The sequence below is a fragment of the Galleria mellonella genome, unplaced genomic scaffold (assembly GCF_026898425.1).
Source record: "Galleria mellonella isolate WM207_F2 unplaced genomic scaffold, CSIRO_AGI_GalMel_v1 utg149, whole genome shotgun sequence".
NCBI classification, from domain to species: Eukaryota; Metazoa; Arthropoda; class Insecta; order Lepidoptera; family Pyralidae; genus Galleria; species Galleria mellonella.
In genome coordinates, this window is record NW_026442000.1 from 527,507 (window position 1) to 553,851 (window position 26,345).

Here is a 26,345-nt window from a genome sequence, read left to right on the forward strand (position 1 = left end):
AGTGAAGGATGATAGATGAGAATGAAAACAGGCTAGTTAGCCCATCATGATAAATTTATTAGAAATTAACCATGATAGTTTTCAGGGAGAACCGCGAGGAGGTCGACCTGGTTGGGTATATTGCTAGCAATGGGATTCTCAGTCTCCATTACTAACAACCCCTTTCCCCCAACTATCATGGTTAATTCCTGATGAATTCATCATGATGTACTAACTGACCTGTTTTCATTCTTATCTATCACCCTTCACTGGTGCTCCGCCAGCGTATACCGTTAGCGCGGGCGGGGTTACCATATCATTTTCACCCATCAAAAAAAATTTGATCATGTCGTGTACACATGTTTTTCAATTGTAACCTGGTATAAAAATCATAATTACCTATATATAAACGTAACATGATTAAAATTTGTTATGTGTGCGTCATTAAAATAAAAAAAATAAAAAAATACGTGTTCCAGGTGCTCCAATAGACATGAACAGGTACCAGCCAGATGACTACGAGGACATAGTGCCTTTTGATTTTATCAGCAAGTCCATCTACTCCGTGAGTCACTCCAATCCGAAGAGGAGGATCGAAGGCCCCCTGAAGGAGGCTCTGACGATGTCATTAGAGAAGTGAGTTTTGTAATTTTTTTTACCAATAATGACGATGATTTGATTGATTTCATGTGAAGTATGTAGTTTCACTCCCATCATTGAGATTTTGTAGTTACAATAATTTTTAAGGGAAAATTATTATAAATATTTATTAAGTATGTAATATGGTTCCTTTCAGTTGTGTTTGCATGGCTGTGTTTCGGTTTGAAGGGTGCGATATGGCGTGAATTTACTGGGTACAGAGGAATGACACCTGAGTCCTCAGTGGTATCATGTGCGAAACACTATACTCTGTTATGTCCACGGCACTGTTCATGTCTATGGGCGACGGTTTCCGCTTTCCATCAGATGGGCCGTCAGCTTGTTTGCCATTCTAAGGTGCATAAAAAAAGAAGTTACGACGCCTGGCAGGCGGGTTGACAATCGCAGTTAGGCGTTATTGATGTTTGAAGAGGGTCGCTACTGCCCATTCCTCGATCATTAAGTTCCCTTAGTTGTTTCTTACGACACCCATGGGAAAGAAAACGGTGGCCCATTCTATGCCAGGACCACAAGGCGAACACTATACATATGCTTTACCATTTAAATCGATAACAACTTAGCACCAGAAACACGAGTAGGAGAGAAGCGTTGAAGTAGACGACTCGTATATAGTCTTTCTTTGATCTGATTCAAAAAATTACTCAAAGCATATGATATTGTATTGTATTTTTTTTTATGATTGATAATGGAATGGTAACCCTGCCTGCGCTATCGGTATATGCTGGCGGAGTACTAGTGAGGGATGATAGGTGATGATGAAAGCAGATTAGTTAGCTTAGTGAAGAATTAGTTAGGTTAGTGAAGAATTTCGCTAGAATCAACCACTATGGTTTCCAGAGGAACCGCGTGGAGGTCGACCTGATAGGGTGTATTGCTAACAATGAGTCAGTTAGACCCCATTACTAAAAATCCCATTCCCCCCAGCATATGATGTTGTATTGTATTGGGTTGACTGGAAGAGATCTCTGTCATAGATAAGTCCCACTTTGCTTACAATATTTATAAATCAATTAACAATGTAATTTACAAGTGCAATAGAGAATATATATGTATATAAAACTCCATTTTACAAATCATTTCAGGTAATGGAAATCATCAACGCGCCGTCCCGTCAGCGTGGTAGGATCATCGACTTTAACGAGCTGCTGTATGGGTACACCCGTTTAGAGCCGCTACATGGTGTGGATCACGTGCTGGACCTGCTGCTCAAGTACAGGAGGTACAGGGGACGGAAGATGACGGCCAGTGTGCGACGGCACGCATACTTGCAGCAGACCTTCACTGGTAAAATTATTTTTATGATCTTTTGGTATAACTTCTGGACTTGTTTTATGTTAACATTAAACTTGAAAGCTTAGAAGCAAATAATAGTCGGATTCTGTTGCCATGATCAAATCACTCAAAAGCCCCGATTAAAGGGTTTTCAGAAAATTAAGTAATTAATTCTTTTGAATAAAAATATAATGTGTGTATTAACAAGGGCTCTCACAGGACACTGCAAACTAAACAAGCATATGGCCCAACTAGGCTTATCTCCAAAAAGTGTTTGCAGATTTTGTCACAGTGAGGAAGAAACGCCGTAGCACTTAATTTACGGGTGTAGCTCATTCATAGATAAACGATATATCTTCTTTGGAAAACACACTCTATCTCCTGAGGCGATAAAAAACATTGCCGCTAAAAACATCTTAAAATTCCTATCATTGATAGGAATTAGTAGCGAACTACAAAAAAGGGCGAGCACAAAGATTGGAATGGAAAGGTCGCAGTGTTACAGGTTTTTCTGCCTGGAAAAATCCGTCTTTCAATAATAATAATGTTACAATTAAACAAGTTGACAGTCTACCTAATAGAAAAAAGAAAACCGTCGTTTACAGATATGAACAGTACCATGGACATCATGAACACTCCCTCTGTGACATCCATGGCTTTATACGTTGCTATTTTTGAGGACAATTGCCATATTTATGCCTTTATGTATATATTATGTATATATTTATGGTTTTATGCCTTTTCCTTTATTTATGTACAGTGAAGTTGCCCATGAAACGTAGGGTCTCTTACCTCCCCCCCCCCCCCCCTTTTGAGGCACCCCATGCTGTAGTCTCTTGGGAAAACCTGATGACAAATATCTATTTATCTGATAATAAATAGTCACTGCAGCCTATAGTATGAATGCTTGCAAAATAGAAGGTATTAACCTGCGCCTTAAAACTTTTACCATAGGAATAAGGAATATATGGTAGTATATTTTATTCTATGATGCCCAAGATTATTAATTCTTATTATTTTACCATCATTAAATCCCTGATATGGAATAACACGCAAGTAATTTTATTCGCATACACATCTAAACATGTACGCAAGTTGTTTGGCAGCAGAAATAAATGAGACAAAGAAAGTAAATGAAGTATATTCATAAAAAATCACACACAATTCTACCGTATTGGTTTCTGTGGTTTTGAGTACTTGTTCGTTACAATAAATAAGCATAAATTGAGTCAATCAGAGCATATTAAAATGTCCATCTGCATATAACTTGCAAATAGGTACTATTTATTGTATATCGATCAAGTAAATGTTGTATATGTCCAAAAACATAATAATAAATAACTCAAAATGACTTTTTTTCTTTGCAGCAATGGAGATAAGGGAGCTGCCGATGGGTGAACCTCCGCCATTTGAAGACCCATCAATACTAAAGCAGAGCAGCGAGAAGGACCTCGTTAACGAATACGAGGACTTCGACGAGTCGAGTCAACAGCAGAACAGTTTTCTTGATTTTGGCAAAATAAACGTTAGGGAAGCCTTTGAAAACGGCATTAACAAGATACACAACAATCTGCCAAAAGTTCTACAGTGGAGCGAGGTTGATTTTGACGAATACCCAGTTTCCGATCGGAAGATTCATTTCATTTTGCCACTGTTGGGCAGACAAGAGATTTTCGGGAGGTTCATGAAGAACTATGAAGATATCGTATTAAAAAGCAACGAGGCTGTGAGATTAATAGTTGTACTTTATTTAGACAGTAAGAACCCTTTGGATTATGGAAATACGGAGGCGTTAATCAAATACTATGTAGATATGTATGGAAAGGAAATCAAAGTCGTACAAATGGGAGCTACTACGTTCTCGAGAGGCGCTGCGCTGACTGAAGGACTCAAACTGTGTTCAAGTGATGACCTAGTTTTCTTTATAGATGTAGATATGATGTTTAATTTTGTGACTCTCATGAGAATTAGGATAAACACGATTAAATATAATCAAGTTTACTTTCCAATAGTGTTCAGTGAATACAATCCCGAAGTGGTGAACGGTGATGACTACAATAAATTTATAGGTGAAGACGATGATACGAATACCGATTCAGACAAATTTGTAGAGAGTGATGAAAGTGTTAAAAGTGAAAGAGAAATTGCAACTTTGAAGTACACTAAAGAGATAAACGATGACAATGGGTATTTTAGGCAATATGGATTTGGTATTTTAGGTATTTTTAAATGTGATTTCGAGAGGGTTGGTGGTTTTGATTTGAGTATAAAGGGCTGGGGTCTAGAAGACGTACATTTATTTGAGACTTTGATAAAATCAAACTTGAGTGTGTATAGAGCAGCTGATGAGAGCCTGGTACACAAATTCCATTCTGTGGACTGTGATAAGAATTTGGAGAAGAGTCAGTTCTTAATGTGTTTAGGTACGAAGGCTTCAACGTACGGCAGTGAGAAACATATGACGTATTATATGTTAAACCACCCAGAAGTTCTGTGGCCTGAACAAGAGAAAGGTGCTAGCTAGTACAGGGTCTAAGTAGGTAGTCATAAAATTATTAGGAATGTTCAAAATTAACGACAAAATTGGTGAGTTAGTATACACAGCAAGTGATAGTGGGTGTGCTCTAGAATGCGTTATTATTACTTGGATGTTGATATTATTCTATTTTTGTACAAAATAGTTATTGAATGATATTGAGTGAGATTACGTTGTTAGTCAGTCAGTCAGAGCAGGTTGGAATAAGTGAGTCGGCTCTCTTTCAAAGTTTATTGTCTTTGAAAATAGTAAATTTTTCATTATTCATTAAATTATTAAAAATCAAATTTCGCTTTGGAAAATTATAACCGACCTTGATGGAGGAATCCCATTTTTTCATTCCTTTTTTTTTCTCAACAATTGCGGCGGGAAATATATTGCAATATAATAGGTGTTTAAATTTTTTTTTTATTATAATTGAATGTGTACATTCATACATCAGTCCAAAATACTTTTAGTTATGACAGGTAACTTAACCTGTCATCTTGGATAAGTTTAACACGTTTGCACTGAGTAATATAACAAATCCATTGGTTCTACAGTACGAATAATTTTATTTAATCAATACATTTTGGTATTTGAGCTATTCATTGATAGTTGTTGAAGAGATCGCTTAAATAAATAGATGTAAGGGAAATAATAAATGGTGTTGCCATTTTAAAATAACAATAAAGTTTTAACTGCAAATTCAATCGAGAAATTCTAAATAGATTTTATTATAAACTGTTAGCAAAATAAAATGTCGGTTCGAGTTAAAATTGTACTGATATACAAGTATTAATAATAAAAAAAATTGAACAATATAAATAAGAATAAAAAAAAAAATGAGTATAACACAAAAAACAAAAGAATTTGTAACAGATAATAAAAAAAAAAAATTGTTTTATACTCTACATGGAATGACAGTAGATGCATTTAAAAATGTTAGATGTAATATCATGGCATAATTTCGTATTTCCAGCTTCATTAGATATACAGTCGTCCATTGTGAAGCATTTATAATTATATTTTTATATTATATACACAATTATATTATTGATATTAATTCGTTCCTAGTAATTGTTGTTAAGCTAGTTAGGTATATTGTAATATAATGTTTAGTTACTTTTTTGCCTTCATAAATTATATAGACTAGTCTATTATATGTATAGTCAAAATTTTGTAAGAATTCCTTATATCTTTTCTTTTGCAACTTATATGTGCTTTCAATTGATAATCTCGCTCGTAACAAAAAAGGAGACAGTTTCTGGACACTATTTCTGTCATAGATTCATACAAATAACTTAAATGTTCTTTAAATTTTATATAATAATACATATGTTTATTTATTTAAAATTTATTGACCAATAAAATGTGGCACAAAAGGAGGACTTAATGCTGTAGGCATTGTCTACCAGTCAAACTTTAGAATGTGCAGAGATACGAATGGCGGTTTAAAAATAAAAACTATTTATATATATATATATAGTATAAAAGACTATTTTATAATAATATGTAATTACCAAATTAAATTCATAAAATAAACATACATATTTATATATAATACTTACATATTACGTGGATGCAGGTGGTTCAGGACCGTTCCTTATGGCAGTCTATGGGGGAGGCGTATGTCCAGCAGTGGACGGATAGTGGCTGAAATGATGATGAATATTTACATATAAAAATATATTATAAATTTTATCTAGTATTTATCCAGGAAAATGAAATAAAAATTAAAAATTGTCAATACAGTAAAATTAAATTAAATAATTAAAGTAGTAGTGTAGCGCTTAAAAAAAAACATTTATTTTAATTTTATATCTAAACTGCTGAATCGATTTCCATTAAATTGGCGTGAATTTACAGGGTACAGAGGAATAACACCTGAGTCCTCAGGAATAGCAACGCATGGGGGGTATCATGGGCGAAACAGTATACTCTGTTATGTCCATGGTACTGCTCATGTCTATAGGCGACGGTTACCACTTTCCATCAGGTGGGCCGTCAGCTTGTTTGTCATTTTAAGTTTAATAAAAAAAAATATATAGGACCAATCTGTAAGTATATATTTACAGATAATTTCCAAATTGGTTTATAATCGATGGAGTTATAATGTAACAAAGATGAAAAAAAAATATACCGAATTGACTTCTTACTTCCTTTTTATTGAAGTCGATTGAAAATAATCGATTTTATTTGTAGAATACTGCTTTAAAAATGATAATACACTCGATTTCATCCTGATGTTGTTGTTTTAAAATTCGTCCAAAATGGACAGGCAAAGAGCATGGCCCATACAGCCTATTCATAAGTTATTATTCGATTTGTAACCGGTTATTAGTTTCGGGATATAGTCGTTTGCAGCAAGGCATTCCATAGACGAAAAAGACGTGTGCTTTTATATAGGATTTATTTTTTCATATTATATCGTATCGAATATATGTAAAAGTATTCGAAACGTTTAATTTAATTTCACAATTTAATGATTGAATAATAATCCACGAGGAGACTTAGTAAAAAAGTCGTTTGCTTAGATACCCATGTACCACTTGTGTTTCTGTCATAAAGCACTTGTGCTTGAATGGCTGTGTTTCGGTTTGAAGGCTAGGTACTGGGATAAAAATTAAAAAAAAACCGGTATACTTATTTATGCTTCTGAACATATTTTTACATGCTACTTTTACCGAAATAAATAATCCTGGGGGAAATCAAAATTTTTATTGATCGTTTGAAAATATTAATTTTAATAGCGAAATATCTTAAATTATATGCTTACGTGTTACTCTATTAATGTTTTTTTATTTTATTTTATTTTTTATTTTATCAAATCAATCAAATTATTATATAAAATCCAACTCCAATATGTAACATAATGTTATGGCATTAAAAACAATACGTAATATACATGTATTTACGTAATTTAGAACTAACAAAATTTTTCATAGTGCCTCCCACCAAACTGTTTATAATTACTCCTCTCCATCCAAGGGTTGGCTGGAAGAGATCGCTCTTACCGATAAGGCCGCTCATTGTTTTCACATTGTGATTATTTCTTGTAATTATTTATATTTATAATAAGTTTACTATTGTAATCTTTTGGAGGAAACAATAAAGAGTATCTATCTATCTATATTATGACAGTAACATATAGTATCTAATAGTACATTCATAAATAAATAAAATGGGGACCTACGTATGTTAGGTGTTAATTAATCTAGCTGTTCGGTTATAGAGGCTCGAGTGGGACTGGGGTACCCAAGCGTACGACTTATGTAAAAAGTTGCTCTCACGTAAATCTAATAGTTTTATATATTCACTGTCAGTATGCAACTAATAAAAATTGCTTAAATTTAGGTTTACTTGTATAATTTTTTTTCTTTATTTATGATTTATTGATAAATACTATACATAAAGATAAAATATGTACGTACGGAGAGATTTGTTTGAAAAATCAATAAACAACTGATAGACATGTGTCAAAGAGAAAATTAATAAATGTTTTGAAAATTAATAAACCAGAATAATTAAGTATAATTTATTTAAAATGTGTCCAGATACCCTTTTTTAACTGCATATTAAAATAACACTTTATTACTCATTTTTTAATGAAAAGTTTTATTATTATTTCAATTATTAATTAATTTATTGTCTTTTTTTCGTGAATACAAAATATAAAATATTTATTGCATAGACCAAAATCAGTTTATTACTGTCATAATGCGTGCTGTTTTTTTTTTTTATTAGTATTAGCTTATAATGTAAATAGAACGTTGTAAATTATTATTTTTGTATCACGTTACTATATTATTGAGCTCATTAAGTGCCAATCGTAGAAGTAAGTAGTTAATTTTATTTTTATTTTAATAAATTACAACGAACGGTTTTATGTCGTTATTGTAATGAAATGAAAATATTGTGATTAAATCTTATTGAAATATAAGTTTTATATGAATATATATATATATATTTTTTATTGTAAAATATTTTACTGTTTCTTATTTTATTTAAATCACTTTTATAATTTTTTTTTTCACATTGAACAGAGTTTATATTGTAGTCTGGCAACATATGCGTTATCAGAAATGAATTAAAAAAAAATTTAATATCAATCTAAAAAGTATATTCTATATGCAACTTTTTTTTTATACCACAAGTGTGGCAAACAAGCGTACAGACCGTTTGATGGTAAACGGCCACTGTAGATTATGGACGCCTTACTTACTTAGAATAATAAATAAGGTATCCCATAATCACACCAGATGGTGCTACCAGTCACGCCTGGTCTTCAAACTAGGGTGATAGGATTACCTCTTGTTATAAGGAACCAGGCAACGAACTGGGGACATCATCCAGAACAACCAGAGTTGAGCCAAGCCACAAAAGTTCGTGTTTAATTGTCTAGATCGGGAATTGAATCCGGGATCTCATTACACAAAGTAAGGTGCCCATCACTGCACCACAGTGGTCTCTTAAGTACTAAGTACAAGCTTTTATTTATTTATTATTTATTGACCTAATTAAAACAATTTTTTTTTGGTACCAAAGGCGGACTTAATACTATATAGCATTCTCTCGCAGTCAATCTTGGCAATACAGAAATGTAATTTTTTTTGATGGGTGAAAATGGTATGGTAACCCCGCCTGCGCTAACAGGATACGCTGGCGGAGCACCAGTGAAAGGTGATAGATGAGAATGAAAACAGGCCAGTTAGCCCATCGTGATGAATTCATTAGAAATTAACCATGATAGTTTCCAGGGAGGACCGCGAGGAGGTCGACCTGGTTGGGTATATTGCTAGCAATAGGATTCTCAGTGTCCATTACAAACAATCCCTTTCCCCCTCAGAAATGTAATCATAAGGTGAAAAAATGAAAAATGTGGCAGATAAACAATTACACGTACGTATCGATATTGACATACAAATCAGAACACATACAATGGAGAACTACATACATACATACATACATACATATCTGTCACGCCTGTCTCCCATTAGGGTAGGCAGAAACAATGGAACGCCAAATGCTTCGATTCAAACTGAATGGAGAATTACTGCATATTATAACTATACAAAAGTGTATACACACATCAATCATGCACCATCGTCTATAGACATGGATAGCACCTTTTATTCACGACTTCGCCCGCGTCTACCAGTGCATAATGTATTTCTTTTTAAAGGACGATAATGGGATGGTAATCCCTTTTGCGCTAACGGTATACGCTGGCGGGGCGCCAGTGAAGGATGTTAAGTGATAATGAAAAGACAGGTCAGTTAGCCCATCGTGATGAATACACTTGGAATACAACACAATAGTTTCCAGGGGGGACCACGTGGAGGTCGACCTGACAGGGTATATTGCTAGCAATGGGACTGGTAGTCCGCATTATTAACATTATTATTAGTCCCCGTTGCTATCAATATAATTTGCCAGGTCGACCTCGACACGATACCCCTGGAAACCATCGTGACTAATTTATCGTTAAATTCGTCACGATGGGCTAACTGACCTGCCTTTTCACCTCCACCTATTATCCCTCACTGGTGCCCCGCCGGTGTATACCGATAGCGCAGGCGGGGTTACCATTCCATTATCATCCATAAAAATAATACCATGGCATCCTTTCTTCTCCAATAAAAATGGATTGGTAACTCTGCCTTTACTATCAATATACGTTGGCAGGGCGCCAGTGAAGATGATGTTAAGTCAAGCCAGTTGATGAATCATGGCGAATTTACAAGGATTCGACGACGATGATTTCAATGTGGGAGTATGGACTATTTTTTTTTATACAACTTAGAATGGCAAACAAGCTGACGGCCCATCTGATGGAAAGTGATAACCGTCGCCTATAGACATGAGCAGTACCATGGACATAACAGAGTATACTGTTTCGCCCATGACCCCCTCCATGCGTTGCCATTCTTCAGGGCTTATGTGTTAATCCTCTGTACCTTGTAAATTCACGCCATATCCCACCCTTCAAACCGAAACACAGCCATGCAAACGCAACTGCTTTACGGTTAAAACACGAATGGGACAGAGGTACCCAAGCAAACGACTTTTGTGCAAAGTCTACCTCTGTAATTTGATTAAAGGTGCATACTCAGACACCATTTACAAAAATCACATAATAAAATTACACAACAATGGCGTTTTATCTATTTAAAACGCGCTCGTCGTAATTAGACGCGCCATGTATACAATGCGATTTCACACACAGCAATAGTCTAAACCGGTGTTTCCCAACGTGGGGCCCACGCCCCACAGGGGGACAATTTGATAGTTAAGGGCAATTAAAATGGATTCGAATCGATTTTAACCCTCTTGATCCGAGCCATTTAAATGCAATGCTACGAGTAGATATCGGTGTCAAATTTAACAAAAAAAGTAAATAAAAAAATGCTGTAAATATTAAATTCGTTTGACGTTATTAAATATCAACTGGGCGATTACAGTCGTCATGTAAACGTTGTCGGGAAAAATTATGTATGGGGGCATAAAAATTTTAGAAATGTTCATGTGGGGCATGGCACAAAGATTGGGAAACACTGGTCTAAACTATCTAAGAATTAACCTGCCTATTAAGCGACCATTCACACGGTTGCGGTACCTGCGGCCGAAACAATTATGTCGAAATGTATTATACATAGGTGCACCAAATCGCCGGGAGCCAGTGACCATTGTGTTTGCTGCCGACATGGATGACGTAAGTTTATGTAACGTGTATTATGGATGAGATCCGAGCGATTAGTCGTGGGATTGCAGATTTCATAATGATCAAATGACGGCCCGTGTGGGGCTGCGAAAACGGCGGTTAGCTTGGTATAGCGTGTGGCGATTTTGTCTCGTCAATTTCAAAGTCTCCAGGGCATTGTTTATTCATCTAATTGTACGAGAACTGTTCGAAATATTATGTATATAGTACTATGTATATATATGTATATAACATACTGTTAATAATGCAAGTATGATAAATGGTCTTTGTATTATCTTGTCCATTTTTTCTAATTCAATTTAATAAATACATTTATTTATTTACCTCACTAATTATGTATTCGCTGAGTATGTATAATATATAAATAGAGTTCAAAAGACTTTAAAAAATCTATTAAAATGTATGCAATAAAGAAACGAAAGTGAAAAAGCTACGTATTTACGAAACTGAAAATCGGCAAGTAAAAAGAACCCTTTAGAATTTTGTAAATTTTACGTGAAAACCCGTACGTAATAGTAGGATTTAAAGAAATTTACTCTGGATTGAAGCTCTGGATTAATATGATACACAATGTAATATCCATATATTTGTAATAGGATCACCCGCTATTCTAATGGCTCCAAGATAATGGCGCGAATAAAAATATTTCAAACAAAAATCGAGAATAAAATTGCATTTACAAATGCATTAGAAGAGAATGGTACATTATTTTTTAGAAATAATAATCATATGTTCTTGGACAATGAATTAGTCCGAAATAATTTTAAATATAGGTATTTTAATGGATGATAATGGAATGGTAACCCCGCCCGCGCTATCGGTATACACTGGCGGGGCACCAGTGACAGGTGATAGATGAGGATGAAAGCAGATCAGTCAGCCTATCGTGAAGAATTCCACTAGAGTTGACCATAACAGTTTCCAGGGAGACCGCGTGGAGGTAGACCTGATAGGGTGTATTGCTAGCACGACGGTTTTTTTTGATGGGTGAAAATGGTATGGTAGCCTCGCCTGCGCTATCGGTATACGCTGGCGGGTCACCAGTGAGAGATGATAGGTGAGGATGAAAGCAGGTCAGTTAGCCTATCGTGAAGAATTCCACTAGAGTTGACCATGATAGTTTCTAGGGAGAACCGCGAGGAGGTCGACCTGGTTGGGTATATTGGTAGCAATACTAACAATCCCTTTCCCCCCCCAATCACGACGGTTTCCCTCAATATAAATGGGTTGTAATTTTCGTCATCATGATATTATAATATCATGGAGGAAAAGGGATTATTAGTAATGGGGTGTAACTGACCCATTTCTAGCTATACACCCTATCAGGTCGACCTCCACGCGGTTCCTCTTGGAAACCATCGTGGTTAAATCTATTGGAATTCATCGCAATGGGCTAACTGACCTGCATTTATCGTTACCTATCATTCCTCACTGGTGCCCCGCCCGCGTATATCGATACCGCAAGTGGGGTTACCATTCCATTATCACTCATTAAAAAAACATCTCAATCCTCAAGAATGCCATATTGGCATTCTAAAATAAAGAGTATCTTGGTAGACACACGCAGTATACTCTGTTACTCTCTCATGGTACTACTGCTTATGGTTATAGGCGACGGTTACCACTTTCCATCAGGTGGGCCGTCTGCTTGTTTGCCATTCTAAGTAGCATAAAAAAATAATTCGTTAGAGGAAATTCAATATAACATACCTACTTAGATAACAAATACTTTTTTATCACGAAAATGTGTTGTTTCCGTGAGATAAAAATGTCAGATGTTTCGTGTGTCACGCAATGCAATAGAAAGAAGTGGCACGACTATGTCGGCGTGTTTTAATATAGCAGTTATAGCAAAAGATACGGGTACATTTTGCTACGAATTAGAAACAATGATATTAACATAATTAATACTGATATTGAATAAAAGGGGCCGCCCTAGACGGACGTATGTCGACCAAATAGGCGACGTGCTGAAGAAGGGCCAAATTAAAAGTACCCGTAACCGGCGAGCGTGTATGACAAGATTGATGAATGTGGAAGAAGCGAAAGAGGTTTGTTTGAATCGAAGCATTTGGCGTTCCATTGTTTCTGCCTACCCTAATGGGAGACAGACGTGACAGATATGTATGTATGTATTGAATAAAACGCACTGACGAGTGGCAGGGTATTTTAAAGACACATTAGACATTGAAATATTTAAATTTAGAACTCAGAATCGTGTGTTAACTAAATAATTATGCTCTGCTACCAACTTTTTTTTATTTTTTTAATGGATGATAATGGAATGGTTACCCCACCCGCGCTATCGGTATACACCGGCGGGGCACCAGTGAAGAATGATAGGTGAGGATGAAGTGGGTCAGTTAGCCCATCGTGACGAATTCAACAAGAATTGTTCACGATGGTTTCCAGGGGGAACCACGTGGAGGGCGACCTAATAAGGTATATTGCTAGCAATGGGGCTGTCAAATTCCATTGCTAACAATCCTTTTCCCCCCTCTGCTACCAACTTAGGTTGCTTAATATTAAGGGTAAAATTATTATTAGAATACTATTTTCGAGTACAGGGCGAAGTAAAAGAAAGATCTGGCAATAGAGAAGTTCATTCTATCAATTGCAATAAAGTTCGTGAACACAGTGATCGATTGTTTTTTTGAAAATAAGTAGGCTATGGACTATTTTTGATTGATTGATGATTTAGTATTTACAATTTGAAATTTTACAAGAGCTCCGTACATTATCAGTGTGGTGCAGAATTGAAATACAGTGTTATTATTTCTTTTTTTCCCGAGAATACAGTGAGCCCACATAAAATTGAATCTAATATTATCAGGGTAGAGGGGAAAGGGATTGTTAGTAATGGAGACTGAGAATCCCGTTGCTAGCAATATACCCAACCAGGTCGACCTCCTCGCGGTTCTCCCTGGAAACTATCATGGTTAATTCTTGATGAATTCATCATGATGGGCTAAGTGGCCTGTTTTCATTCTCATCTATCACTCTTCACTGGTGCTCCGCCAGCGTATCCCGTTAGCGCAGGCGGGGTTACCATACCATTTTCACCAATCAAAAAAAAAATTATCAGGGTTCAGGTATTACGTCGACCCCAAATAATAATTGGGATAAGGGTAGGAAGATGATGATTATCAGGGTTCAGGTATGTATGTGTTAAATTGCGTTCAGATTAGAAGTTTCAACTAGTTATAAAGGTAACAAGAAGAGTACAAGAGACTACAGTAAGAGTACATCGATAAAAGCGTGAAAAGATCTATAGTTTAAATAACTGCTTCTCATTGTATGGACCGTATGATGGTTACTTTCGCAGTAGCATTGTTTAGAATTTGTCTCCCAATGCTATGAAAAAGACAAGAAAGTTCATACCATAAGTGGTATTATGGTGTTGTGGCTGATGCAGAGATGGCTTTAAATGTGTCGCTTAGTGTTTTTTTTTTGATGGGTGAAAATGGTATGGTAACCCCGCCTGCGCTAACGGGATACGCTGGCGGAGCACCAGTGAAGGGTGATAGATGAGAATGAAAACAGGCCAGTTAGCCCATCATGATGAATTCATCAGAATTAACCATGATAGTTTCCAGGGAGAACCGCGAGGAGGTCGACCTGGTTGGGTATATTGCTAGCAATGGGATTCTCAGTCTCCATTACTAACAATCCCTTTCCCCCAACCCTGTCGCTAAGTGTTAGTAGATCGCGCTGGATCTTGGGTCGTCTACGAAGAGGAATCCTGGGATCTAGCATTGCACCTCGAAGTACGTCGTGAGGTTTTAATGGGTAAAAATCTTATACATGGGGGGAAAGGGATTGTTAGTAACAGAGTCTAACTCATTGCTAGCAATACACTCTATCAGGTCGATCTCTACGTGGTTCCCCCTGGAAACCATCGTGGTTAATTCTAGTGGAATTTGTCACGGTGAGCTAACTGACCTGTTTTCATCGTCACCTATCATCCCTCACTGGTACCTTGCCAGCGTGTATCGTTAGCGCAATCAATGTACCACACCATTATCACCCATTAAAAAAAACTATAGCCATATACTATAGTGATAGAGACTGTGGAGCGACAGCTTTAAATATGTTTCAAGGTGTTAATAGTTCTCGTTGGATACTGGGTCATATACAACGAGGAACCCTGGGATCCAGCATTGCACCTAGAGACACGTCATAAGGTTTTAATGGATAAAAATTTCACACAGTTCTTCTACCGTTCCTCTGGCAGCTGGGACTTAAATTTTTTAACATGAGGTTATTTTAGGAAATTTTCCTTACGTTAAAAAAGAAAGGTGTTACCAGATACCGATGGTCGAGAACCGCTCTTATTTAACTAAACTGATGAACTCATTCGATGATATAGTCATTGTATAATGTTTGTTTATTAGTTGGGTTATAAAATAAAAACTAATAGATTTTGTGATCGCGGCTTACTGAGCATATTCTGTTTACGTAAGGATTGTACAAGACACGAGGTCTTCTATAAATAATATGTTTTGTAATACATATGGCCGTTCTCTTCTTAAAATACTATTAACTATGTTAATATGTAAGTGCTCACTATTTGTGTGGGGGTGGCGTTCTTTTACGTATACTTTCTATGCTACCTTTATGATAAATGAACTTGGCTTATTGGATGATCGTTTTATATACCATCCAAAACATGGGGTAAGTCAATTACTTGATCAGTTTTATATGATTCAAAAAGGAATTTGAAAGACATATAGGTTGGGATGCAATCCTGACCGCAGTCACCAACTATTTATGTGATGAGTACTTGGAAAGTATGTGTATAGGTAAAAGCGCAGGAAATAGAGAGTTTCTAATGAAAACAAATACGTGTTACGGTGTCAAAATGTATTTATTTATTTTTTTTTGTAAACAAAAATAAAAACTTATCTATAAATTAAGCTAATCTTATGATAAACTTTATACAAGACATGAGCCGAGCCCAGCGGGAAGCCACTTCGTGCTTTCAGGGACCAACTCCGCAAGGGAACCTAGCGAGTTGTCGCCACAGACGACTGGCTTGCCGCTGGGGCATCATAACCCGTGTTCGTGCACAGTCGCAAGCGTTGGCCGATCTTGGTGGCACACGGCCGGGCCGACACCACCTACATTGTACGTGACTGTCGACCGATTGGTTTACACATTCGAGCTGCCCGGAGTTGGTTGAGACGCGCCCGAATAACAAATTTCCGAACTAGGCGTCGAGATGGGCGTTCGGAGTTATTTATTTAACTTAGTAGGGGGCGCCGTAGCTGCCAGAGGGCGCGCGGGCGGGCGCACCGTATGATGACGAAGGTCCAGATGGGTAACCACCGGAGGAGCCACCGGACTGCTCGAATTGGGCGACTTGGATGGCCTGACGGACTCCCTCGAGGTTGATGCCTACAACGCGGGCCGATGGGGCGCCATAGCTGGTGGATGGAGCTCCATATGAGGAGGACGGGGCACCGTAGGATGAGGATGGAGCGCCGTAGGAGGAGGACGGAGCGCTGGCGCCACCACCGAATCCGGATCCAGACGAAGAGGAGGATTCTTCTTTAAGGAGGATCTGGCGGACTTGCTCGAGGAGTTGGGGGTCGACGTTCTGGCCTTCGGAGGTCTGGTAGCCGGAGGAGACGGCTCTGTAGCCGCCACCGCCGCTCAGGCCACCGCTGAAGCCACCGCTGAAACCGCCGCTGAAGCCGCCGCCGCCTGATGGGCGGTTGTAGTTGTAGCCGGACGGGGGCTCGGCGCTTGCGCACGCTACCAACGCGAGGGCTATGCACTGTTGAACAAATGTATGATTAGTTTCCAAAAATTTATTGATAAATAAAGATTAAATAAATTTTGACAAGCGCTTGTTTCCATGTGTAAAAACAGTTTTACTCAAACTACCCGTGCTATTATAATATGAAATAAATCCAAGTAGACAATAAAGTGCTTTACATGTTACAGTGGAACTCCTTATAGGTGGATATTGCTTTACGTTGTATAGATTGTTAATGAAATCCCAATATCTTATAGGTTCTAAATTTAAAATTTTACTTCTGTAATTTGTGCAATTCTTATTTCTTTTTTCGTCATGGTTTGTAAAAAATCACCATAAACTAAGTAATTATTTATGTCTAACGTCATCTATTCATTTATTACTCTAATAGTCGTTTAACCAGCAACTAAACCATTTAGAAAATCATTACAAAATGATTTGTAATATTGTTATGTTATGTTCGTACATTTGAAATATTTCCATTAAGGCTGTCGGCACAGTTGGGTAAGAGGTTAATGAGGTGTAAGACCTTCCCAAGTATAACCGACACCGAAATTATAATAGTTATACAATTCGTAAATAAATAGGAGATAATTTTAGAACATTCAAGCTACGAGCGTTGTCGAAATGTATTTATGCAATTCTAACGTCAGTTTTTACCAACCGATGTATTTTTATTTTATAATTGACCAAGTGAGTAAGATAGAGTTAAATTATTTAGAAAAAATGTATTGATAATAGAGAAGTACATCAGTTTAGCTGTGAAGCGGTGAAAATGTGGGGGCTTGAACATTGAATATTAAAACTACAGCACCGACTAACTGAAAACTCATTTAGAGACAATAATGAGGCCGTAATATACTTTACTACTTTATTATGGTCAATTTGCAAGTTAAAGTTTTTTTTTTTTAATTGAAGTTTACGACATTTACTTGTATAAACATACCATGATTTGTGGTAAACATTTAAAACATTAAATATAGGCATTTGTGTGTTTATTCTTTGCCGTTGTCATATTTCACACGAATTGGAACTGACGTACGTACGAATTTTTGGATGTTTACATTAAGAACTAGTATTTACCTAAATAAACCAAATCATTACATCATTTATCTAATAAGTAGACAATGATTGTATCACAGGTTTTTACCGTAAACATAACGAGTTACTACAGAGTTAGCACCTAGATATTATGATATAGTAACACTTCTATTTACTGTACTATTATTAAATTATTTTAGTTACATATAAATTAAGATATGTAGTTAGTTTTAACTTTCAAAGTTCATTATCATAAACACTATATATTGAGGATGGACTTTCATGTTCCATTTACCTCTTTAATGCACAAAATTTTGTTTGTTCTTGTAAATTATGCACGTAAAATTTCTATTACCTTTTGTACAGTTTGCACATTGGCGTAATTAAGTTTATTTTCCAGGAGAAATTTGGGAAAAAGGCACGTCTTTAGATGTCTTTGAGCATAGTTTACAGCTTCGTTCGCAATCTGGAATCGGGACTAGACAATTCTGAGATGGACACGGCGCTTCTCCCTCCTTAAATACCTTATGAGTTTGGATATAAAAAATGTTATAAACAATTTGATTTTAAATATAGATTGAAAGGCTGTTATGATATTTAGTAAAAGTAAATGAATCCATATTCAAATGAATGCTCATTCGAATTTGTTTAGTATGTAATAGAGAAATGAATTTACATAATTGGCTAACTGAGGTGGCTCGGTGAAATGGGATACACTCATGATTCCGTTAGTAGCGTGCATTGTGTTCGCTTTCCATTTCGATAAATACAGTGTTTGCTAATACGTTCGCATCTCAGTATTAAAATATATGTAAATACGGAGTTATTCAATAAGTTGCGTAAACATTATTGACCAACTGTTTCTGTGTTTTTCTAACACTTGAAGTTAATTGATAGTGAAATTTGTTTACTCACAATATTCAGGTCAAGACTTTGTAGGTAACATTCGTAATATTTTTTTTTTAAGATAGCTTTGTAGATACGGCTTCGGATGTTTCGATTCAGCCCATCTGCAGTACCAGACGATTCTGGGGTAAGCATGGTCTACACTACCTTTCTAAATACGCCTATAGTTATGACACCAGTGCCAGGAACTACATAACTATATTATACCGTTTATTTTTTATTTTCCGGCGAATACCAACTTTATTTAAGGCCAGTTCCTCGATGAAACTCGTTATGATGTCTTGTTGATTTTTAAATTTAAACAAACGTTCGAGAAACACGTTCCAATTTACGTCTCTTACAATTTAATACTGTATGTGAAATATAGACGTAAGTTTGCGTAACTGATAAAGATTTTTATTATGAAACGTAAAATTTAAACACAACAGTGAAATCTCTACGGTGAATTATAATAGTCACAAAGCAATAAAACGATTAGATAGACAATAGTGATTAGGTGTTGAGGGAAAGTGAGGTCATAGTTCGAAGGGATTGCATCACGGATCGCCGGAGGATCACGGCATATTGGCATGCATTGGGGATTCCGTGGGTCTGATCTTTGAAATCGGTATTGGCCATATTACATCATAGGGTATGCTATTTTTATTAGAATTGATCAAAGAAATGTGATGGTCAAAAGTTATCATGTTCTTAACATGACTTATGGTTTATAACACGGAAATTAACACGATGATAATCATTTAATGATGGCATTAATTGCAGCCTCTTATAAACATAAACTGTGCAATGCGAAAGTGTAAGTGTTAATGCATAATGCAATGAAAGAAGGTACAAAGTAGATAATTAATTAGTATGGAAGCAGATATAAAAGATCTGCCATGTTGTCTATAAAGTTAATAGCATAATATCTAATTTAAAAAGAGAAAAATGCATTATTCATTAATTATGTTAAATAATACATGAAAGTCGTCGAATGACTTTATCTAAATGACAGATTAGAATTTAAAAACGTTAAAGAGTCGTTTCTATGTTTATAAATTTGATATTATAATTTTGTATTTTAATAAACTAGTAACCCACCCAGCTTCGCACAGGTGTAAATTATGATATATTGTGGACCAATTTTCTGTAAAAAATATCTAAATGATAGTGAAACTTGTATCAAAATCTGTTAATTGGTTTTTAAAGACGTAAACGGAGAAACAGGTAAATGCAGAAAAATACTTTGTTTTATGCTTTTTAGAGATATTTGTGATCAGCTATTTAGTGTAAAGTTCACTTGCAAGCAATACGGCATGCAACTATTGCGTCACAACGTGGCGCCGCTTCCGGTATCTGCACCGGAACTCACGCAATCGCCATTAAACAGTCTTCAACTTTGAACCGTTGATTGTCTCTGCGTTGTCAACTAGGCATCTGTTATTTACAACGCTAAATTGCTAATCATTAAAACGCAGATGATTTGTAATAATAATAATTATTATAGCCCATAAACTTCGTTGCGTCCACTCTCTGTTTTTATAACCAGCGGTTATGAAGTCGTTTCTTAAAATTTCCATAATTATATTTATTTGATGACAAAATATTACTGCGGTTCTTGCGTTTTCTATTTTCAATATTCATTTATAAAATTTCTTCTCTCTATCTATCGTTCATAATTTACATTATTTAAAAATAACACAGCGACGGTTCTGCTCTACGTGATTTATTTTTTGACTATTAATTTAATTAGTAAGCGATAATTTTCATTTAAATATAGTGTTATTTAGCTATTGTAATATATAATAAAAACGGCAGAAATAAATTCAAATTTATTGTCTAAATTTTGTCATATAGTAAAGTACTTGAGTTGAATTAAAAATTTGAATATAGAATGCGGAATGTAGAGGACTGGACATGGTGGATGGCATCGGAAAGGCTCACGATTTGAAAGTTTTAGTGGTAACTTTGTAATTCACTTTGTCCAAATCGAATTAGCATCGAGTAATCTCATTATTTTACAATTCGATCATCAAGAATCGATTACATTTGCGTTTTCATAATCGCTCGAATAAAATTACCGACTACCGTCGTTTTCATCATTGGACCTCGCAATTTTGATTGCATATTTGAAGTGAGTATTTTCGTAATATGCTAATCATTACATTTTGGGAGACAACATGTGTTGAATAGTGGACAATGGATCGATGGTATACTCAAAACGAAAGGTTTTATCTATTATACTATATATATATACTAATATTATAAAAATCAAAGATTTGTTTATTTGTTTGTAATGGATTGATTCAAAAACTACTCAATCGATTTTCAAAATTCTTTCACATTAGCAGTGAGTGACCTAAGCTATATATTATTCTCAAAAATTCTTTGTACCCATGCAAAGCCGGGCTGGATTGCTAGTATCTTATAAAATGATTTATTTGTTACGCGATGTTTGCCTACGAATAATGGATTCTTAGGATGTTTTTAAGCGAAATACTTTTATTATGAGACAAAGCATAGTCAACCTAGTAATAATAGTAGATAGTAGACCGAAAAATAAAAACATTGGCAAATAATTTTATTGACATTTTGTTCTTGACCATTTAACAGCTTGATTGCGTTTCGATGCATTTAGAAATTGTATTTACACCTGTTCGTGTTTAGAATTGGATTCAGTTGTGTCATTATATCCATTTGGAATATCAATCGGACGTTATTCTTGTCACATCTCTTTGACGGTAAATCGCGGCGGTGACGGCCACTTTGTGGTTTATTGTATGTCGCTTGATGCATTACTTATTTGAACTTCTGTCTTCTGATTTAATGAACCATAAAATTGTTTTTAATAGATTTCAGCCGCTAAATATGTAATTTTATTTTTTATTTTTTTTAATAAAATCCATTTATTTTTATTCCAAAAAAGTTTAAGATTTAATATAGCTCTCTTCCAGTTATTACCTTAGTTTGAATTAAAAAAAAAAAATTAAAAAACATTTTCTAAACATTGACATAATGGCGTCATAGCTAATACTCTTATGAAACCGATGTAATGATGATCATTATTGATTTATAATCAACGTATGGCGTCGTAAAACGAGAAGAGACTTTATGCAATAAGTAATAAATTACTTTATTGTAACTACTTTCCCGATTACCTTTTAGATAAACATTCCCATTGGTTTTATCTATATAATATGAATTTGTTAACAGTTTTATTGTCTTTCTGACAATTGTGCATGGTGTCAGTCGATCATGCACGGGCTTTTTAATGACCAAATAATTTTAGACATGGTACATTTAAATAAATACACACAATGTTAACAGAGATTTAAAACTAATAATTGTTGAGTTTCTAACGGGTTTTAATATTTTATATTCATGTGACAAAAATTTATAAATATATAATTTATTTATATTAAAATTTGGAAAGTTTCAACGTTAGAACAGTTAATGATATTTTGTAAGTTATTATAACGATTGAAGTAAAAGTGAAAATATATATATTTTATACAAATTAGTTCTAGAACCTGATATAACGTTTGAAGATTTGGTATGCTGTCCAAGAAAGTTATGCTGATTTTGTATACAATTTAAATTTTCAACTTTTTAAATCAATATAATTTAAATTCGATATTTGAAACTTAAATATCTATTACAGAATAATATTAAATACTTTCGAATGTTGTATACAATTCTAAATATAAACGTAATGCCAACGTTTTGTTTTTTTTTTAGCGAAATATCTAAATTGATTTTGATAGAATTTGTTGTGGATACCTAAGGACTAAGAAAGAATATAGATAGACTACTTTTTAGAAAACCTAGTCGATTGTTAATAATGGGGACTAGCAGGGTCGAATCAACTATGTTGGAGCCACTAGGCAATGCAAATCTTCCAGATACAATAATTTGAAATGTGTTACCAAATATACTGAAATATGACGATGTAAACTAAAATATACATATAATAATATTTTAACTGAGGGTTTGTTTAATATATATATATCTACACGGAATTTTAATTAAAAAAAAATCTCAAGAACAAATAATTTGTTGAGGCGCGGGGCCCTATATAGATAGCGGGCCCCAAGTAGTTTGCATAATGGATAATCCGGCCCTGGAATCTAGACGAAATGGAATAATTAAGTTTACTAAGTATTATCGAAGCGTAAGTGACACCTTTACTGTCGTAGGCTTCTATAGACTGCAGTAATCTTTACCATCAGTCGGGCTGTATGCTTTTGGTTACCATTAAAACAGTATTTTGTAATATTATATAAATAATTTAAACAAAACTATAAAATACAAAAATAATACGTCAGATGGTATTTTGTAATTTTCTATGTTGTTACCGACCGGTATTGCAAGCTATGGGGTAGCTGTGCCGACCTTTGACCGGGTTAGTTGCACAAGCTAGCCGAGGATGCGTTTGCGCATCTTGCGAAATAATTGTAAATGGTATCACGTAATTTATTAGTAGTCACCAGTGTGTTATTATGTTAACTAGGCAATCTGGGTATATTTATTATTTATGGTGTTAAAATGAAAAAAATAATTTGAGAATATTCTCATTTTAAAACAATTTCTAAAGGAAACGATATTACGCGATATTTGTTCAAACAATGAATCGAACATGACGATTTTGTAAATCGAATGAGTTTAATTTATCGTTTTCATAATTAGTTAAGACAGATGATAGGACCTTTATAACGAATATTTTATATAAAAATACAGCTGCAGACAAAAAATAACTTATTCATTCTATTGAACAATAATAAATACTGTAATAATTTACTATATTTAATTAATAAAAAAAAAAAATTAAGTAAAATTTACCAGCACAAAATATTACTAAGCAAGAAGTATTATGCTGTCATTTTATTACCTTCTTCAGTTAATGATTTCTCCTAGAAAAATGTAAATGTCCTTTTCGAAAACTATATAAGAACGTACAACAGAACTGTAAATATATTTTTTTCAACATTTTATTAAAAAAATTATGGATGTAATAATTAACTTAAGGGTGTTTCCTTTTAGTTACTGTGATAATTACTACTCGTAGCTCTATATCTTTATAATATTTAATAAAAATAATAAAAAAAAAACATTAGTTAATACTTAAGTTCAAAGCACCATAGTTTAAGGAATAAGTATTATATTATCCTATGGTACCATATAGAATAGATAATTAATTTAAAATTGAAATTAGTTACCTGTATTATATATAAATAACATCAATACTGTTTTTGGGATTTTATTTTATAGAAAAAAATAAATTTGTTATTGTTTATTAAAAAGTGCATTCAGATATTTACTAGACACGTGGATCCAGAATAATGATTTTATGAGAAATCGTATTAAATCTGTAAAGCACTTTAATGCATATAAATTAGCATATATACTTTAATTAAATAATATGTAAAGTCAATTAAATGGTATATATATATATGAATATGCCAATAAACTTTTATCGAAAAAGATTGTAATCGTGATCCAGTAAGTTAATTATTTTTAGTACTTCCATTTAATTTGTCCAAACTTGGTGCATACGATTTCAACCCGATACCTATCGATTACACTAATCGGTCAAAATGACATTCCGAAATCAATTGTGTTAGTGCATTAAAAAAAAAACATTACTAAAAAAAAAAGAAAAGAAAAAAAAACACACATCACAAAAACGCGCGAATGCACTGTCATATTTGATTTCCGAACGTCACAAGCACTTGTCACTTTTGATTTTTTAAACACATAGGCACAGTCACTTCACTGGACTTACCGCAACGAAGGCTTTCATGTTGCTTAGTGATGGGTCACTGCGGGTCGTAGTGAAGTAATGTGATGTTCATGGATGTATCAGGTGCTATATACCTAACTGGAGTCCGCGGTGGGGCGGAGAAAGGATAGGATAGGTTGTGCAAGCAGGGGAGATGCTTGGTATAGGAAGTTTTGTCTAATTGGAGGGCATCATGCGATTTTTTCGGTTTTTTTTGAGATTGATAGTTGATAAGGTCAAAGGTATTTTTCGTTGGGTAATTGAAGTTTTATTTTGGCATAGTAACTGGTACGTATTAACGTGGCCAGTTTACGCATGATGTGTATGTAATCTTATTCGATTCCACTAGTAACAGACAATGCGTAATACTAACTTGAATACTTAATTATGAAGTGAGCTCATCTGTATAATTTGTGACAACATACTTTAAGATAAGTATACATAAGTAAGTACTAATATAATTTTTTTATTTATTTTTAATGAGTGATAATGGAATGGTAGCCTCGCCTACGCTGTCGGTATACACTGGCGGGGTACCAGTGAGGGATGATAGGTGAGGATGAAAAGGCAGGTCAGTTAGCCCATCGTGACGAATTCCACTAGAATTAATCACGTCGGTTTCCAGGAGGAACCGCGTGGAGGTTGACCTGACAGGGTGTATTGCCAGCAATGGGTCAGTTAGACCCCATTACTTAAAATTCCTTCTCCCCCCTTAGTAATAACATGTTAGAAAACAACGTAAACTTTGGAATATGGGGACCATATAGGTTTGATATGAAGTTTTAGGTATAGATCACTGTTGTACATGCTTAGCATATCTAGGTACCATAAATATATGTCTAGCAATGGTGGATAAATGACAGTGGCCTTATCATGGAAATTTTACACGATATTAACCATGACTTTTTTAAAAGTAAATATATATTTATTCACTCACAAAATAACAACAATAAAACTTATAGCTACATAGGTTACAGTAATTCTGTTCTTATCTGTCTAGTGTTGAACATAGGCTTTTCCTATAAGAGGAAATCAGATTATCATTTCAGATTTAGATTATTAAATTTTTGCTGAATTTTCTATATATCCCAGTAATAGGGCAAAGGACAACATTATTTGATATTTTTTTTTATTTTTAAAATGGTCATACAAGATGCATACATAGAATATTTATTGATTGTTAGTAAGTCTCTCTGACCTCTATGTTAGGAAAATCCTGTATTATAGAGGTCAATTATTATTAATGTATTTTTTTTTATTACATCGATACCCTTGCTCTTTTGTTAATAAAATCTGTGTAGGGCATGACCACAGTTTTTAATAACGATGCAAAGAAAAATCATTCATTCTGATTACGTATATTCTTATTAAATATAAATTTTCTAGTTTTTCCTACAACTTATTTTTCAAAAAAAATAAAATATATATAAATAATATATATATATATATATATATATATATTATAGGTTATTTTAGGTTATTCCTTTAGAGAAAAGTAAAGTAAGAGTTAAGTAGAGACTATAGAATACATATATACAGATAAAAAATAAAACAGTTAAAAAATAAAAGACAGGGTGTTTTTTTAGACGAACGCAGTACAGACTAGAAGTAGTATTAAAATATAATTGTTTGTATGTAGGGAATAATTTCTAGTACTCTAGAATCTGGCCGTGTGGTGCCGGCATAGAATAGGCCATCACTTCCTTCCTTCCTTTCCCGTGGGTGTTGT

At 34.5% G+C, this 26,345-nt stretch overlaps 2 protein-coding genes across 2 annotated transcripts in view; one reads left to right on the forward strand and one right to left on the reverse strand.

Annotated features, from left to right (window-relative positions):
* LOC113510859 (chondroitin sulfate synthase 1-like) overlaps positions 1 to 8,387 on the forward strand; it is a 79,742-nt gene extending 71,355 nt beyond the window's left edge. The window contains 4 exon segments of the mRNA XM_031907201.2: positions 459 to 596; positions 599 to 615; positions 1,722 to 1,923; positions 3,279 to 8,387. Of these exon segments, the coding sequence (XP_031763061.2) occupies positions 459 to 596; positions 599 to 615; positions 1,722 to 1,923; positions 3,279 to 4,435 (1,514 nt within the window). The 3' untranslated portion in view covers positions 4,436 to 8,387.
* Positions 8,388 to 15,998: 7,611 nt separating this feature from the next.
* LOC113510693 (pro-resilin) lies at positions 15,999 to 24,780 on the reverse strand. Its single transcript, XM_026894196.3, has 2 exons — positions 24,620 to 24,780; positions 15,999 to 16,929 (listed from the first exon to the last, which is right to left on the reverse strand). Exons 1-2 carry the CDS (start codon positions 24,635 to 24,637, stop codon positions 16,399 to 16,401), a joined length of 549 nt encoding a protein of 182 aa, XP_026749997.1. The 5' UTR covers positions 24,638 to 24,780; the 3' UTR covers positions 15,999 to 16,398.
* Between the last annotated feature and the right edge of the window lie 1,565 nt (positions 24,781 to 26,345).